At 43.1% G+C, this 16,506-nt stretch overlaps 1 protein-coding gene across 8 annotated transcripts in view; it reads right to left on the bottom strand.

Moving 5' to 3' along the window:
* Nucleotides 1-973: 973 nt before the first annotated feature.
* ITPR1 (inositol 1,4,5-trisphosphate receptor type 1) overlaps nucleotides 974-16,506 on the bottom strand; it is a 264,215-nt gene continuing 248,682 nt past the window's right edge. For all 8 annotated transcript variants that reach the window (XM_077325238.1, XM_077325242.1, XM_077325240.1 and 5 more), the window contains 2 exons: nucleotides 6,089-6,250; nucleotides 974-2,388 (listed from right to left, as the gene is read on the bottom strand). In XM_077325238.1, the coding sequence (XP_077181353.1) occupies nucleotides 2,302-2,388; nucleotides 6,089-6,250 (249 nt within the window). In that variant the 3' untranslated portion in view covers nucleotides 974-2,301. The remainder of the gene's footprint in view (nucleotides 2,389-6,088; nucleotides 6,251-16,506) is intronic.

The following is a 16,506-nucleotide window of genomic DNA, read 5'->3' as shown; positions in this document are numbered from 1 at the left end:
ACCGAGTCTATCTGTCTCTGCATTGCCCAGCTGCACCGTGTCATTACACCATAATAAGAGTGCAAAGCTTCAAGAAAACTGGTTTTTAAGGTGATAAGAAAAAGGCTAGCAAATAAGAAAAATAAGAAAAAGGCTAGCAAAATGGCAGGGCATGGGTAATGTCAGAAACCATTTCCATGTGTCAGAACCACACTGCATACAGCATTCACTGCAACTTTCTAGGAAAGACTGCACTTTCCTAATGACAAGTAATTCTGAAATGAGTTCTGAGAAAAGACAAAGTTATTATTGTCCCAGTAGGAATCCCACCTGAAAAATGGACATATCACTGCCCATTAATTGTAAGAAAACACTATTCTAACAAGGCCCAGTTTCCCCCTTCACTGCACAAGGATGGACCTTAGTTTCAAAGGCTTCTTAGAAACCCAGCTCAATACATTTTCCACGCAGATGACTGAAAAATGGAGACAGAGAAACAGGGCAAGAGATTCTTAATCAAGGCCACCTTGTGAAGATTTAAATACTTTCTATGAGCAAATAAGCAGCTCCTTAGCCCTACTTGTAATGGGTCCCAATAGAACACGAAGAAGAATTGTTGTATATTGCTCATTTCACCCTGCAGATACAATCTCAGATCCCGGAATTCTCCCCAGAAAAGTGGTACACAGCAAATGGGAATTCTATCTACCTAACATTAAGGAGGTACCTGATGCCCATCAAGCACAAAGGTATGGTAGCATGTATGTCTGATATCTACATATTGAATGCATATATCATAACTGTACCTATACAAATAAAGTTGTTTGGTTTGGTGTGCTGATTTTATGGCCTAATGCTTGGGGGAAGCATTTGATGACAATGTTGTGTACTTGGTGGACTGCGGTAGGTTAAAAAATAAGAACTGCTGGGGTAGACGATTACTACTGAGAAGTTCACCAGCACTGAAGAAGGCTACCAGCACTGAAGCACCGTACATTATTACATCATCATTTATTTAAATAGCTATGTATTTATGCATTTACAAACTTTAATAAGCACTCTTTTCATAATTCTGCTTTTTGAAAAAAGCAGAGAATTCGCTTCTGTAAAATGAGGACCATGTACAAAACTAGGCGCCAGATATATATATATATATATATTTATACATATATGTATATAAAATTTATTCATTTCATATTTTTAGCTGTCAGGAACCACAAAACGAAAGAAAAGTGATCAAGATGGAAGAAAAATTAAACATGATCTAATAAACCCAGTGGCTCTTTTGCAAGTATTACAAAAATCAGTGCTCAGCTAGGAATCCTAAAAGGGATAGTTCATACTTCAATCGGTGCAGTGAATGGCAGAGGAGAATACTCTTCTGTAAAAAAACAACCAAAACCCAAACACACAATAGTAAAGTGTATGGCTACAGTTTGAGGTGTTAGAGCCTGCAAGCTCTTCTAAATTCTTATAAACCAATATGGCACAACCCCCCCCCCCTGCAGAAGATCTGCCAGCCGTGTGGAACAATCCCAACTGGTCTTCTGCACAAAGAGAAAAAGTTTCGTGGAAGAACTCTGACTTCTTCACGAAAGGAATGTGTGAGCCTCTTCCACAGCCGCCCTGGGATTTAAACAGATCTGCTGACTGAGCCAACTCAAAACAGGAAGAGATATCCTTGGGAGAACCTATAGGAAACTTTTAGATTTTTAAAGAAATATAATTTGGAGGAGGGGGGAAGGAGAGAGAAGAGGTACAATTGCTACTGCCCCCAAGATAGGTCAACCTCTCAGAATTCTGCCTTACAAAAATGCCCCGGTGAAGGAATCCTTCCTTGGAAAACAGTTTTGGCAGCAGCTTGACTGTCATTTGATGCCATTTGTAAGATGACACCAGACTCAAAGATGTGCACTCCCTTCAGGACACACAGGAGTAAATAACACGTATAGTGTGATTGCATAATTCATATTGCACAACTGTATAAAAACCATAAATACTAGTTATCTGAAGCTTTTAAATACAAAATACAGATCACTTCCTATTTTAGTCAATAAATCCTCTTCAAGTGCAAGTCAGATCCGCCCCGTACTCCTTCCTATAAAAAGGCATTTTTTTTGGCACAAATGTACCACCCCACCCACCCCCTCGGATGTGCCAATATACAGAAACCCATTCTTTCCCATGGTAATCCTATACACACAGTATAAAACTCAGGGTTATTTACATAATGAGCGACACGCAACACAGAAGCAGCTTTAAGGGTTGAATCTCAACTCTTGTTATGAAGGGGTGAGGGGGAGGACTAGCCACCCATCCGATTTATGCTGGCTGCTGTGGGTTCACATTGATGGAAGGAGGATGTCCTAGGAGGCCAATACGCTGCTTTTGCTTCCTCTGTTCTGTCATCTGGAAAATTGAAAGATTTACTCAGTAGGCATAAGCATTTCCTGTATGTGAGACCACAGAATAAGCTCTTGCTGTTACATTGTGGTCAACGTTTATTCTGAAAGCGATTTTAAACAGAGAAAACGCTTGTCTGATACACCAAATGCCGATAAAAAGGTACCTAGCCCCGAGTCTGGAAAATCCAAAGAGAAAGGGGCGGAACTGAACAGCCAGTGTGAAATTTGGTTTTTACTTGCCATGAAAACAAACAAGTTTTGTGCTAGAGTGGATATGCTGGGACACAGGGTGACCCTAAGCAAATCACTAACAGCCAAACCAAATGAGACCCATGAATGGATCTCCCAAACACGTTTTTTATTAATAAACTAAATTGTGCATGTGGGGCATTCATATCAGGTCCCAGCATGGGGGAAGCAAGTTAATAGCACTATTTTCTTGACCTCAATTGGTCCTTAGGAGCTGCTTTCTGATTTATTGAGGAAAACACATAGGAAAACTTTCCCTCCACCTTAGCAGCTCAGGTCAAGGCCAAAGAGAGGTAACCTAAGGCCATTCTCCTTAATTCCCTTGCAATACTGTCAGCAGATAACATAATATATTTAAATACACAAAATATACACATTATAAATGTATTACCGTGCATTAGTGATTGATGATAAATTCATTACTATGAATCCTGGTTTACTAAATCAGCACAGGTTTCCCATTTGACTGTGAAGGTCAAAGTTCAGACAGTTGCAACACTAACCTTAGGCAATATAAACCAGTATTGGGGCCCCCCACTGTTGTGGGGTCTTGAAGCAGTTTGTCCCTTTTGCTGCCCAAGCTTTAGCTCTAGGAAACCATTTTTGATAAGGGAAACTGGATAAGAGGACAGATTTAAATAACCTTTCCCCCCAAAACCCCAGCATCTTGTCAAGACAAAGAAAAAGATTGCTTCATGGCTGCAGTATGCTAAACCATGGCAAGACTGGGATGTACCTTCAACATCTTTATGCCCGCCCGCTCCCACCTGGCCCACACCTGGGTTTTTCACCCAGATTGTTTGCCCCCGATCCTGAGCCATGCCACATAGGAGAATATCATAAATTGTATGCCTGGTGCAATGGGGTATGATTCCAGGACAAAGTGACTATGCAGCAGGGTCCCCGGGATCTTCGCTCTGTGGCTATGAATCTGCTGGTAGTCCTGGACCACCGGGATATTCAACCTGGTGGAATGAGCTCCCAGAAGAGCTAAGGGCCCTGGCGGATCTGTCAAGGTTCCTCAGGGCCTGTAAGATGGAACTCTTCCACCAGGCATTTGGTTGAGGCCAGGGGGTGCCCAGAGTTATGAACTGAGGTCCCACTCAACGTTGGGCACAGTACATCTTGTGCAATAGATCTGAGCCTAGAGGAGTTTAATTTAAGTAGATGCATCGGAAGTAGGATGGTGACCATAGGTTTTTACTGCCATCTGTGAATTCATGGTTTTTGATAAACATATTGTATAAAACTGTATGTCCAATGTTTTTATGGAATTTTATGGGGTATGTTTTTTTACTGTTGTAAGCCGCCTCAAGACAACTTAATCAAGAAAGGTGAGATATAAATTAAATTATAAAATAATAAATAAATAAAATACTGTAATAATTCTTAGGTTATGACATTCTGCTGCTTTATATGAATTAATATGATTTGTTTTAATACAGTGTTATAGGAGCTCTGTGGGAATACCAGCTCATCATTTGAAAGATTCCCATTAACACAGGTACACAGTGATAATCCTATGGTTTGGCTGGCAAAGCTATCTAGCAGTCTCCTCTGAGGTGGACATCTTAAAGGTGATTTCTCACCATCTAATCAGGGAGACAGGAACATTTTAAAATTCCTGTCTCTTGCCTGTAGTCAGCCTCTTGGGTTTCTTTCCAGCTTCTTCAGGGAGAGCAGCTTGCTGATAGGCTTTGTCCTTTTCTACACTTTTCAGTCCTTTCACTCGTCTTTAAAAGTTTCTTCTGTCCCATCTCCCTCCTCCTAGTCCTCCTCCGACAGTCTCTGGAAGACCAGTGAGGGGCAGTTGTCAGGTTCACTCTAGCAATGGCAGCCATTTTGTAGCAGCAATAGAGAGCAAGACCGTTTGGCTGCTCCAATCATGGCATAGAGAGATGGCAGCAATGGATTTCTATCCAAGAGATAATAGACATTTGGACTGAAATATCAGAAAGAACTTAAAAAATAGATGGACAATTTTTCTCCCTGGAAACCTATTTGAATAGACAGTTCTGAAAGCAGGATTTGAGACCCTTACTTGAATCAAACCCATCTCTCAGTCAAACTCCTCTTCTAGAGAGGGTTGTTTCTAATGAGCAAATGATATGTTGGTTAAGTCACATAATTGGTATATTGCAACTTGACAGTACTCAGAAGAAATTCCAAAGAATTCTCCCCTATTAATGAACCTGACTCTGTGAAAGCCAATATCCTTCTTTCTCATATTCAAAGGAGAAATACAAAATTGAAAGGCTTGGCCAATAAGAAGTGGGACAATTTAGGTAAAGGCTGCTGAAGCAAAGATGGGGGTCATCGTTTGGGATCTCCTATGGAATGCTGATCAGATTCTATTCTGGATGGTTTAAGTCATATACCAATACTGACTACTAATCAAAAGGGACAGAGAGATGTTTTGTAGTTATTATAGCACAAGGAAGAGAGGTAAGGGCACAGTTTGTGTCTCAAGAGCTGAACAGATCTGAGGAGGTTAGTATTTTTGCTCTGAAATATTATAGTGTTGTTTTAAATTATCATCCTTTAATTTATATCCCGCCTCCCCCCGATTATCTTAGATATTTTTAAAACTCCTTAATGGTATTACTGTAACTACAAAGGAGGCCTCATCAGGGTAAATCAACATTAGAAGAACAGAGCCTGGCAAGAGGCAGAATGGAAGCACCTGAACATGTGTACACGGGTGTAGTTTGGTAAGTGCTACAAATGACATCTACCAAAGAGAGGAGGAATTAGGCCTTCCCAAGAAAAAAAAAAGAAACAGACATTGCTTATTTGCATTTATCACCTGACTCAGGTGAAGAAGAATGAAAAGGAAATCCATTTGGAAGCAACTTCGGACACACCAGAAAAACCCTCGCTAGGCCTAGTACATGGTAACCTCAAGCAGGGTGCATGCACATGTGTGGGTTTGGTCTTCTACTGAGGCAACTAATGGCATCAACACCTCCAAGCAAGCCAAGACTACTGCTGCTGCTGAACATCCTTGATGTCTCATGTGAGATGGAGGGGGGGGGGGGATTGGCAGAGCTTATTCTGAACTGCCGTATGTACAAACCTGACAGCACAGGAAAGTTGAAGCCCTTGCAGAAGTAGTGACGGTAGACAACCACTGAAGGCTCAGCAGTGGACCTTGTATAGATCAGATGCACTGAACACACACAGATCCAACTCCATTACATTGCACAGGAAGTTATGCTGCTGTACATTTTGAAAGGCAGCAAAGGAATTCTTGATTTCCCAAAATTTGTGACCATTTCCAGCTATTCATAAAGAATTATACATAGTAGCTTGGATCCACTGAAGCATTTCCATGGAGCGAAACATTTCTGCCTGCAGTATGCAATTCTCTGCATAAACAAACCCTTCCATTTACAGAAATGCCCCAGCAGATTCAAGACACATTCTGCAATAACCATTCCATGAATGTTCCTTACCTGATCTTTGAGCTCAGATAGCTGACTAGAAAGATTGGATACCAGCTTCATAGTAGATTCAAGCTTTTCTTGCAAATTTCTAAGCTCGTTCTGTTCTCCTTCAGCATCACTACTCACAAGTGACATGGCACGCATTCTGGGGAACCAGTCCAGATTTCTTTCCTGAAATTCAGATATGAGATCAATGCCACACAGGGTCAGAATTATGTTGCCATCACAACATGCACGTCTGACATTTGAAGGTAGCTCCCTCAAGGATGGTCTGCTCAAAGATTTGAGTTTCACGTGACTGACTGCTGAGCTGATGACAATTTAACATGAAGTAACTGGGAGGCCATCTCATGCTCAACTGCACCCTCTGCTTTTGTTTTCCCGGCAGTAGGTCCTCAATGTTGATTCCTTCGACCCTCAAATCTATGGAGAACTCTTTTTGAACTAACTTAATGGAACAATATGGTCATTATTGTTAATGCCAGTACTTGGACAAAAATGTAAAAGGTAAAGGTATCCCCTGTGCAAGCACCGAGTCATGTCTGACCCTTGGGGTGACGCCCTCTAGCGTTTTCCTGGCAGACTCAATATGGGGTGGTTTACCAGTGCCTTCCCCAAATGTAGAGACAAAATGTAGAATACGGTAATTTCCGATTTAAGTAAAGAAGGCTCAAACAAACCAATACTAAGCATTCCTACTGCAATAGCCACATGTTCTGACGCCCTTTCAAAGGATTCAACTAAACAATGACACATGCTTTCAACACAATCTTTCAGCTGTTTACTAATAAGGTAGCATCAGAAATTCTATCCCAGGTGAGATGGAAGAGTGGATATGAGAATCACATGTCTCCTCCCACACCATTCCCCTCACCACACAGTAGCCACGGAACTGCAAAATGCCACCTTTGATTCAGTGCGTAATCTCTCAGGCCCGGTAAGACGGAATCCACTAGAAAGGCAGGTTCTGTTTTGCACGGTGGGAAGGAACCAGGTGGGGCTTTCTGTTGGCCTCATGACTTTTGCTCCATAGGTGATGTTTGCAGTTCGAAGGAGCCCTCTCTATGTTGGCTCTCGTCACATTCAGTGAGCCGAGTCATGAGTCTGACTACAAAACCCAGCGCCAGAGGTCATTCTGGCTCCTTGTTCTGGGGACCCAGCTAACTGGTGACAAGTAAATCTGTCTGCAAATATAGCATTAAATGTGGTTTGTAGACATGTTAAATCATTCTGTTAGAGCACTGCAGAAGGAAAGTGCAGTGCCTGAAAGAAAACTCACAGAAAACTGTGGGAGCAGAAAGGAGGAGGAGGAGGAGGAAGGGGAAAGCAGGTTTCAGTTTCTTAATTCACTGAAGGCTAAGGCTAGTACTGAGAACGATTGAATTTCCCTCTCCTCTCAAACTGGGGACTTATTCTTTGAAGTTGAAAAAACAGTCTAGGGAAGCGGGATTAAGAAATCTGGGTGTGAACAGAGAGTGACACACTTCACACTACCTGTACCGGAACAAAACAAATCATGAGATCTACTTCAGCATGATCTGGCAATAGGGAAGCTCTGCCCTTTTCTACTCAGCTGGTGCTCCACCATAATAATTTTGAAGCTATTCATAGAATCATAGAGTTGGAAGGGACTTCCAGGGTTATCTAGTCCAAACCCCTGCAGAATTCAGGAAACTCACAACCCACAGTGAGCCCAATCTCATGCTCAGATGATCCCCCCCCCCCAAGAAAACCAGAATCCCTGGCCAGGCTGGCTTGGAGAAAGTTCGCCTCCCGACCCAAGAGTGGCGATGGGGATTTCCTTGGCATGCAGGAAAGAGCCACAAGAGCCCAGCACTGACACAACCCTTCCTGCCTACCCACTCACAATCTGCCTATCCTTACTGGTCAGTTTATGCTTAAGAAACTAGGGGCTTATTATGGTGTAACCGCCAAAGGCCACTCCAAACCCTGCCTAGGGACCCAACAGCAGGTTAGAGGAGGGAAACCTCCACACTGCCACATCTCTGTGGTAATGTCTGGTGAAATAAATTATTATTGAATTTCTATTCCTTCCTCCCAGCAAACTCACTCGGGGCGGTGGACGACATGGATATTTACATGTTAAATGGTTAAAAATAATTAATTGATGCAATTAAAGCAGTTTAAATTGGCTTAGCAGCAATGGTTTAAGAACAAACTAGTAACATCAGCAGTCCCGGTTTATGATACTAGAGCATATTCAGGGGGCCTCTTTCTAGCAGAGAGGGCCCAGTTGATGTTATTGTTTCACTGGCCCCAACCAAAGGCCTGGCAGAAGAGCTCTTTGGGGTCAGGGACAACCAGCTGATGCCTGATAATAGCATCAGCCTTTGAGGCTAAGAAATAATGAACATGATGTCCCACCATGCAAAGCTATTTTTAACCAAACATTACTCTGATATGTCTGTGTGGTAACTTCTTTTTAAATGTGCAGCTAGATCCTTGAGTTGGGCTGAGAGGATAAGTTTGTATCCTCACTTCTTTAGGTAACTAATTTTGAAGTACTACTGGCAATTCTGGCTTTAGCTCCCACAGTTCCTAAGGCACCTCTGGAATCTTTCAAAGCCAAGTAAACTTGGCTACACAATGTGTGTGTGCTTCACACCATCAAGATTCACTGTGGCCCATTATGCATGGGGAGGGGGGGGGATAGCACGCATTCGGGGTGGAATGGCGGTGACTAAAATCACTACTGGGCTACCTTTCCATGGAAATTAGATATTTTTAGATAATTAGATATTTTTTTAAGCATTAGGATACTTTTATCAGCTGTATTCTATTCAACAAGATTCTTTCCTAAGAGTACCAAAGCACATAACAGAAGTGAAGCTTGTTGGGCTTCTAACTAATCCCAGTGATGGTGTAAACCAGTGGTCCCCAACCCCCAGTCTGGAGACCGGTACTGGTCCGTAGATCAGTCGGTACCGGGTCGTGGTTCCTCCTTGTCCTCCTCCCTGGCTGCTGCCTTGGGGGCTGCCCTACCACTCTGCCACTGGCTCACCTTTGGTGCTCCCCCTCGGCATGGCACTGCGCAGCTGCTGTTGGCAGCACCCCCCAGCAGGCGGCAGGAAGTCAGGGGTGCCGGTGGGAAAGAAAGTGGAGCAGGCGGCGCCAGCAACGTCCCGCAGCAAAAGACTACACCCCCCCTCCCCTTGGGCCTCAGTAAAATTGTCAAGCATTGACTGGTCCCCGGTGATAAAAAGGTTGTAGACCACTGGTGTAAACTGTCTACCTACAAGACTCAATGCCCCTGTAGCTATTGCACTTGCACCCTCTTTGGAAAAACTGAACAGGTGGCTAAGCAGTAACCACCCTTCAGCCCTTTCTATAACTTAGAATTCCCTTCACACACTTAATTAGTGTTGCAGCATCACCTTTCTGCCCTCTCCCCCCAGTACCATGGGGTGCATGAGAGAGACAAGGATTGTGGACTGTGAGTAGGTGCTTGGCAACCAAGGTACCCGTATTTGTTTTTACTTTCACAACATGGTGCACTGGGGATCGCTAGCTGCTGATCACAAAGGGCTGCAAACCCAAGACGAAAAGGCACTTCTCTGATGAAGCCTGCATCAGATGGAGCCTCCCTAAAGAAATTATAATGCTGGATGAAGGTGGAGGGTTGCAACCGTGTGGCTGCTCTGCATAGTTCTAGATCAGGTATGCCTTGCTGAAGGTTGCGGACATAATCACTGCACGGGTTCAGTGGGCTGTAACCATAGTAGGAAGTAATTTGTTTGCAGGCTCACAGCAGAGTGTAATTGCACCTGTGACCCAGCGGCTAAGGGAACACACGCTGTGACCTCTATTTGCATCACTGTAGCACGCACTCGGTCGTTTCTTGACCAAAGTAGGCCTGTTTATGTGGAATCCCAGGGCTTTGTGGACATTTATTCATTTGGTGATTTATATTCTGTCCTGTTTTCAAAAATGCAGGGCACAGTACATACTTGTGCATTAAAATCTTACACGTTAAATTAAATGTTAAGTCTTCAAATTGGCTGTAGTGCTTACTTTTACGGGCATGGATAGGGGGGAATTCTTCAGAAGCTGCTGTGTAGCTTTTCAGCCTGGCAGGGATGGACAGAGAAGTCAACAGTGTTAGGTGTTCTTTCTGGCCTCAACTACAGGGCTGGTGGAACTGCTCTGCCTTACAAGCCCTGCGGAACTGTGGAGGGTCCCACAGGGCCCTGATCTCATTGGGCAGAGCGTTCCACCAGACTGAGCTGGAGAGTTCCACCAGGCTCTGGTTGAGGCCAGTTCAATTTCCTTAGGAAGTGTAGCTGTACTTTCATCTCCTGAAGATTAGGCAGCACAAGTTCCTAGATGAAATGGAACTTAGAGATGACCTTTGGCAAAAGGAATGATTTACCTGAAGGGTGGCTTCAAAAAGGAGAGAGGGAGGCTCTGATCACAGAGTGTAGAGCTGACTAGCCTATCTTGCCAAAGATACAGCTACTAGAATTGTCACTTCATCATTCAGAGGCAAAGGTAACCATTAATGGCTCAAATGGATGTTTCATGAGCTATCACATGTTTGGTCAAGGGCTGTGACCAACATAACAGTGTGGATGGGGAGAATAGGTGGCATAGATGAATCTCGACATACTTGTAGGACGGGCAAAAGCATGCAGAAAGAGAGAAGCATAGGAAAAAACTGTAGAGAAAATTATTAGCTCAAACTGTCCAAGGAAAAGAAAGTTCTCAGTAGCATCGTCTCTATGTTGGATGAAGGAGATCTGAGAAGGCTGGCATAGCTCTGTCACTCTAACCACATGTGTAGATACTCTCTGCCTCAGGTGAGCAGAGCTGACATTGAAAATTCCAAAATCTCATTTTGCATTGATCCAAATCCTATATTTGGCCTGCACAGATAATGGTTTCTTGAAGCCACTCTGGTTATATATTGTAAAACATATCAAAATAAACTAATTCCTTAAGACAGGTAGCTGTTTAAGCATTTATGCTAGTGGTAAAAAGCCCAACAGTGCCCCCCCCCCACCCCAGCTACGTAGCATGATACACAATTCAGCAAGTAACTTTCTGGTTCATTGGAAATGTTAGCACAGTTCACATTGATTTGAATGGTTCTTATATAGGAGAACTTCCTGCTAGATCACGCCCACAGAACAAATCTATTGCCCCCAGTGCACACAACAACAAAAAAGGGGAACTAGGTGGGAATGAGGCATATGTACACAGCTAAAGAACTATTAGATCTCATCAGATCTCCAAACAGATCCTGTACCCAAAGACTGCCAACTCACAGCTTCATCTTAATGTTCTATCTCTCACATATGGTCACAATCTGCTGTTTTTAACACAAGCCCCTACCTGTCACATCTTTGTTGAGGATTCACCTCCTTCAAACTCTCAATCAAGATCAGAACTACCTGGTGTCATCTAATAATATCTATATACAATAAAATAATATCTATATACAATAAAGATAAAGGGGTCAAATTATGATTTTCCACTTCAGGTAAACCCAAAGAAACAGACATACAAGGTAAGCTCACAACTCTACCATACCCAGTTCTTTTGGTTAGGAGAAACTTTCCCAAATTTTCAAAGTAGCATTCAAACCAGGTTAGTGTCTAGTGCTGTTCACAAATTACAGTGAACACATGTACAATCTGTGCACAATGTACACTTGATTGTTCTTCATACATATGTTGAGTAATATGTTGAGTAATTCATTTTACATTCAATGCATGTACAGCTGAACATGCGACTGAAACCCGACATTTATCCAGGTATTGGCTCCCCACACATTGGCTTTTTCTTACAAAGCAACATACATGTAAATTTGACACGTGTTCACTGTAATGTGAATAGGGTTCCAAGGAAAACAGAAATAATACAAATTAAGAGCTATTCCTTGAAGGGGAGGGGGGATTGTTCAGACCCAACCTGAATTGTTGTAGGAGACATTTTAAAAAATGTAGTATTTAAAAATCTAAAATTTAGTATGCAGGAAGGCATACTAAATGTGGCCTGCGTGTAACTGTTTTGGGTTATAACTCAGCGAGCAGCAAAACCCTTGGATAAGTAATAGTAAGACAACACCATGTTTTCAGCAGGCATCGGAAACCACCCTGAAACAGAATTGGGGGGAAATCATTGATGTGCTGCAATTCGGGAACCTCAACCTGTCTCTCCCCCTCATCCCAAAGCATATTCAATTGGAGAGCATTCCATTCCAGGCTGGATAAAGGAACCAGTCGCAGTTAAAGATCATCTTCGCCCTTCAGGTGTCTGGCCCTGGAAACAACAGCTGTTAAATTGCTGCAGCTTTTCTGCACCCATTCAGTGAACCATAACCTTAAGCCTTTATTTTTGGTCCGTTTCCCTGACTCCATGGACACACCTCTTTCCTCCTGGTGTCCCACATACCAATCTCCTTATGCACTGTCTGCTACGGCCCTCCTACAAGCCCGATTGTGCCGTCAGCTCCCTCTTCCCGTCACGGCAGCAGCTTCCTCTGTTTAAAGAGACCAACTGAATTAAAGCCACTGACGGATGCTGGCTAACCACAAGGGTTGTGTTTCTGGCTAGCTCTTTTCTAGGTAAAGTTGGAAAAGTCCCTTTCGAGTGACTATCGTCAGAATCTCAGACATGGGGGTGGAGATGGCTAGGGGCCTTAAAAGTGTCCAGGATTGGTAATTTTTTTTCTCTCTTTCAAAGGAAGTTGTCCCATGTGATGGAAACTGTAATTCATTCTGAGAACAGTTCCCTGCTTTCACAGAGTTCATGAGAAGGGCCTTTCCAGATGAAGAAAAGACCTGGGATTTTCTCTCCAATGTTCCACCCATGCCAGCAGCCATGCAGAACCTCACAATATTCCGTAACAATTTGCACTCGATGGATAAAGAAAGCAATGATTGCTGCTCTTTGGTTTCTCATGATTTTAAAATCAAAGCAGAGAAACCCTGTACCACTGGAGAGGCAGCACACACGTTCTTCAAGAAACTTTTTTTTAAAGGGGGGGGGAGCAAAAAGGGCTGTGGAGGGTGAAAGTGCCACTTTGCTCACATGCACCATTTCTCTGAAAAACCCTTTAAGTGCTGCAAAAAATCTGAAATGAAAAGAAACTAAAAGTGCTGCTGCAAAAAAAAATCTGAAACGAAAAGAAGCCGTACAGTTCAGAAGTTTTTAGTGTTACAAGGATGTCATGGGTCATGTCTAAGGAGGGCCACTGCCCACAGAACCACATCATACATAGCAGTAACACCTGCAATGGATGTGGTAGTAGAGGCAGAGAAATTCCATTTTTGCCACTAATAAACTATTGGGGCATAGTGTCTCTACCCGGAAGAGAATGTTCTAATTTCCCCAACAACAGATGAATAGCTAACTGGTCAGAGGCATTATAACCTAGGCAGATCTTCTGTGCCTAATACCCAGATCCAAGGGCACTAACTCCCATTTCATTTTTTGGTCGTAGGATACATGCACAAGGCACTCTCCTTATGAAAAGCCACTCACAGCTTAGACCTGAAGCGAGCCTAAGAACCCTGTAGTTTTACCTGCTGCTGTGTCTGTGGGGGAGAAAGAGGTTGAAGGCCTCTCCATATTGCTATAGCGCTTCTGGAAATAAACACCTGTAAAACTGGAGCAATTTTTTGGAAATATATGCATAGTGTGAGGGTGGCAGCTGATGTTTCTCTGTTTGACCAAAACTGCTTAAATTCTGGAATCAGAGATGCCACTAGCATCTTAACTCCAGCATAGGGGAAACGGTGCAAAAATCACCCCTTCCCTCCTTGTGTTAATAAAGCTTGCTTGATGGAGTTTCCCTTATTAGTGGAAGAGGGAGAGTGATTTTGCCCAGTTTCTTCCATTTGCAGTATCCTATGCCACACTGGCATTTTCTTCCTGAGAATCCCATGACCTCCAGCATTGGCTTTTGGAGAATTCACCAGGAGAAGGAAGTAACCAGGAAGGAAGGCAGGACAGATCTGTCTCTGCAAGTGCTTTGCACCCATGGTTCATAGGACACAAGTTTTAGAGTTCCTTCAACTCACCAGAACATTCCTTTAAATGAAAACCTTGCTTGATGAGATCCAGTAAAGGAAAAATGTGTTCAGAAAAAGAATGAACTAACACTTGTTTATTTGCCACCTAACTTCATAGCAAGGACACTGGGGAAAGCCCTATTGACTTATTCCTCTGTCTGGAATTCATTTTAGCCATGCTATTAACCACAGGCATCATCAGCCTCCTCATATGTGCCCAGTCATTACGGAAAGAGGCAATATGTTTAAGGTGACCAGATTGTTCCACTTTTGGAGGGACATCTGGGGGGACCTGGCAAATTGTGCTTATGTTGAAATTAAAAATATATATATTACAATACTATTTTTGCATTCTATGCATTCTATGAAAATTTTTGTTGCTCCATATAGACCAAATTTTTTATCAAGAACCCCCCAGTCAATGGTGTCCCGCTTTACCAATGTTAAAATCTGGTCACCTAGAACATGATACATCTATTTATCTTGATGGAAATGCACCTTTGTCCAAGAAGCATCCCTTCTGCATCAAGAGAAGATGAAGCAACTATAGGTACCTCAGCAAGCTGCTTTTCCTGCTGGAAGGCAGAGCAGGACAAATGCCAAAAAGGAGTATACATATTTCAAAATAGTTCAGTGGCTACAGGGAAATTCACAGCCACTGGTTGTTTCCCATGATGAAGCAATCCTCTTTACAAGCAAATACTGCTCAGCTTTTACATAATCGGTGATGAAAAACTACGGAAGGGTTGCCCAAAGGAGGTTCCCTCTTGTCTTTTCACGCTACGACAATGCCAGCCCTTCCGCTAACCTACTTCTCCTCCTTGTTTGGTTCTATAGGATTACATAAGTAAACCAGGACACATTATATCACGAGCAGCTGGGCTGGAATTAATTGGCCAGGGATTGCGTAAAATGTATCATTATAGCAGGCATACATACGCATGCTGATACTCTACAACCTGCTCGTGGTAATGAGCTCCACCCTAATTACTGTGCTGTGGCTAAGGAAGACATAACCAAGTGTTCTCTGCACGCAAGAGCCAAGCTGGTAATGGAGAGCCCCAGGGTGAGTCTTTAGACTGAGAAGCCATCATGGAGCCCCTAGACCAGGTTCCTGGGATAGCACACCACACTGAGGGCCATGATCAAAGGCACATACACCTGAGCACAGACTGAAGACAGGATTAAAAAGACACCGTTTTAAAAACTGTTCCACATACACCCAAAATCAAATAGAACATTAAACTGCTGTCCCTAAACTATATCAACAAATAGACCATTTATGCACTGGGAACTTCACTGCCCCAGCTCTTATGCAGGAGCACAAATTGGGGATGGATGAGATGCACCAGGCCAAATGCTCCTCCATGTGGGTGCAGGAAGAGGTGGGGCAACCTGCCATGACTAAAACTCCAGCCTGCAACCCAGCATGAAACCTCCAGTGCATAAACGGTCATAGGGAAGTTTCCTGTAAACTTTAAAACTGAATTTTTCAGCCCTGAGTTACGGAAGTGTTCCAAAATCTGAGCCCTATTAAGAATGAAACTTCTAGCATTCATGCCTGCAAGAAAAACAATTTGCAAATGGCACAAATTCCACAGGGTGTCTGCCAGACTTTTTAGGGTGGGGGGTCAAAATGTTGTATTTTCCCTACTTAGTACCTTTTTATTAGAATCATTAGTTACTACTCCACTCACAATTCTTTTTGGACTTGTTTTCCACGAAGGGTCTGCCTGGAACAAACATGTCCAAAGGGAACAGGGCAGAGGCTCTCAGCCAGTTAGCACAAACTGCCAGGGTTACACGGCTCAAGCCTGATTTCCCCCCATTGCATCCAAGCTATTTTGGCAGCTTTTGCATATGTTAAATGGCCCCAAATTTGCTCCTCTGAGGTATGTTCACTCAAAAACGATAAAGTACACTGTCTATAACAGAAATTTAAGTCCCAAAATGACAGACCATATGTTTCCATCCTAAGTTTTATTTAGCTACTGCTTCTTAACCCAATTTAGGAAACAGCAGAATGAAGGGCAACAGTTATCTAACTGTCAATTAATCAGTTAATAAAAAACACAGTGTAATTCTAGAAGTCGCAATGGGGTATCATTGATTGGTGTGTTTTAGATCCAACAAAAGTTGAAAGCTCAATACTGCCATGATTTATAGTTTCTTCTTTCTGGACAGGGGTGGCCAAACGGTGGCTTTCCACTGTAGACTACAATTACCATGAACCCCTGCCAGCATGCCACAGCTTGGCCACGCCTGGCCTAGGCTAATGGAGAATATGGTCAATAAAACAGGCTGGGACCCACGGTGCTCACTGTGGTGTATTGTACATGTATGGGAGCTCTCCAAGGCATTCTTTAAGGCACAGGGAAATGGTTCTGCCCT

This window comes from Paroedura picta, chromosome 3 (genome assembly GCF_049243985.1).
Source record: "Paroedura picta isolate Pp20150507F chromosome 3, Ppicta_v3.0, whole genome shotgun sequence".
Classification (NCBI taxonomy): Eukaryota; Metazoa; Chordata; class Lepidosauria; order Squamata; family Gekkonidae; genus Paroedura; species Paroedura picta.
The sequence above is the reverse complement of the archived record's forward strand: the minus strand, read 5'-3'. Positions and strand labels throughout refer to the sequence as shown.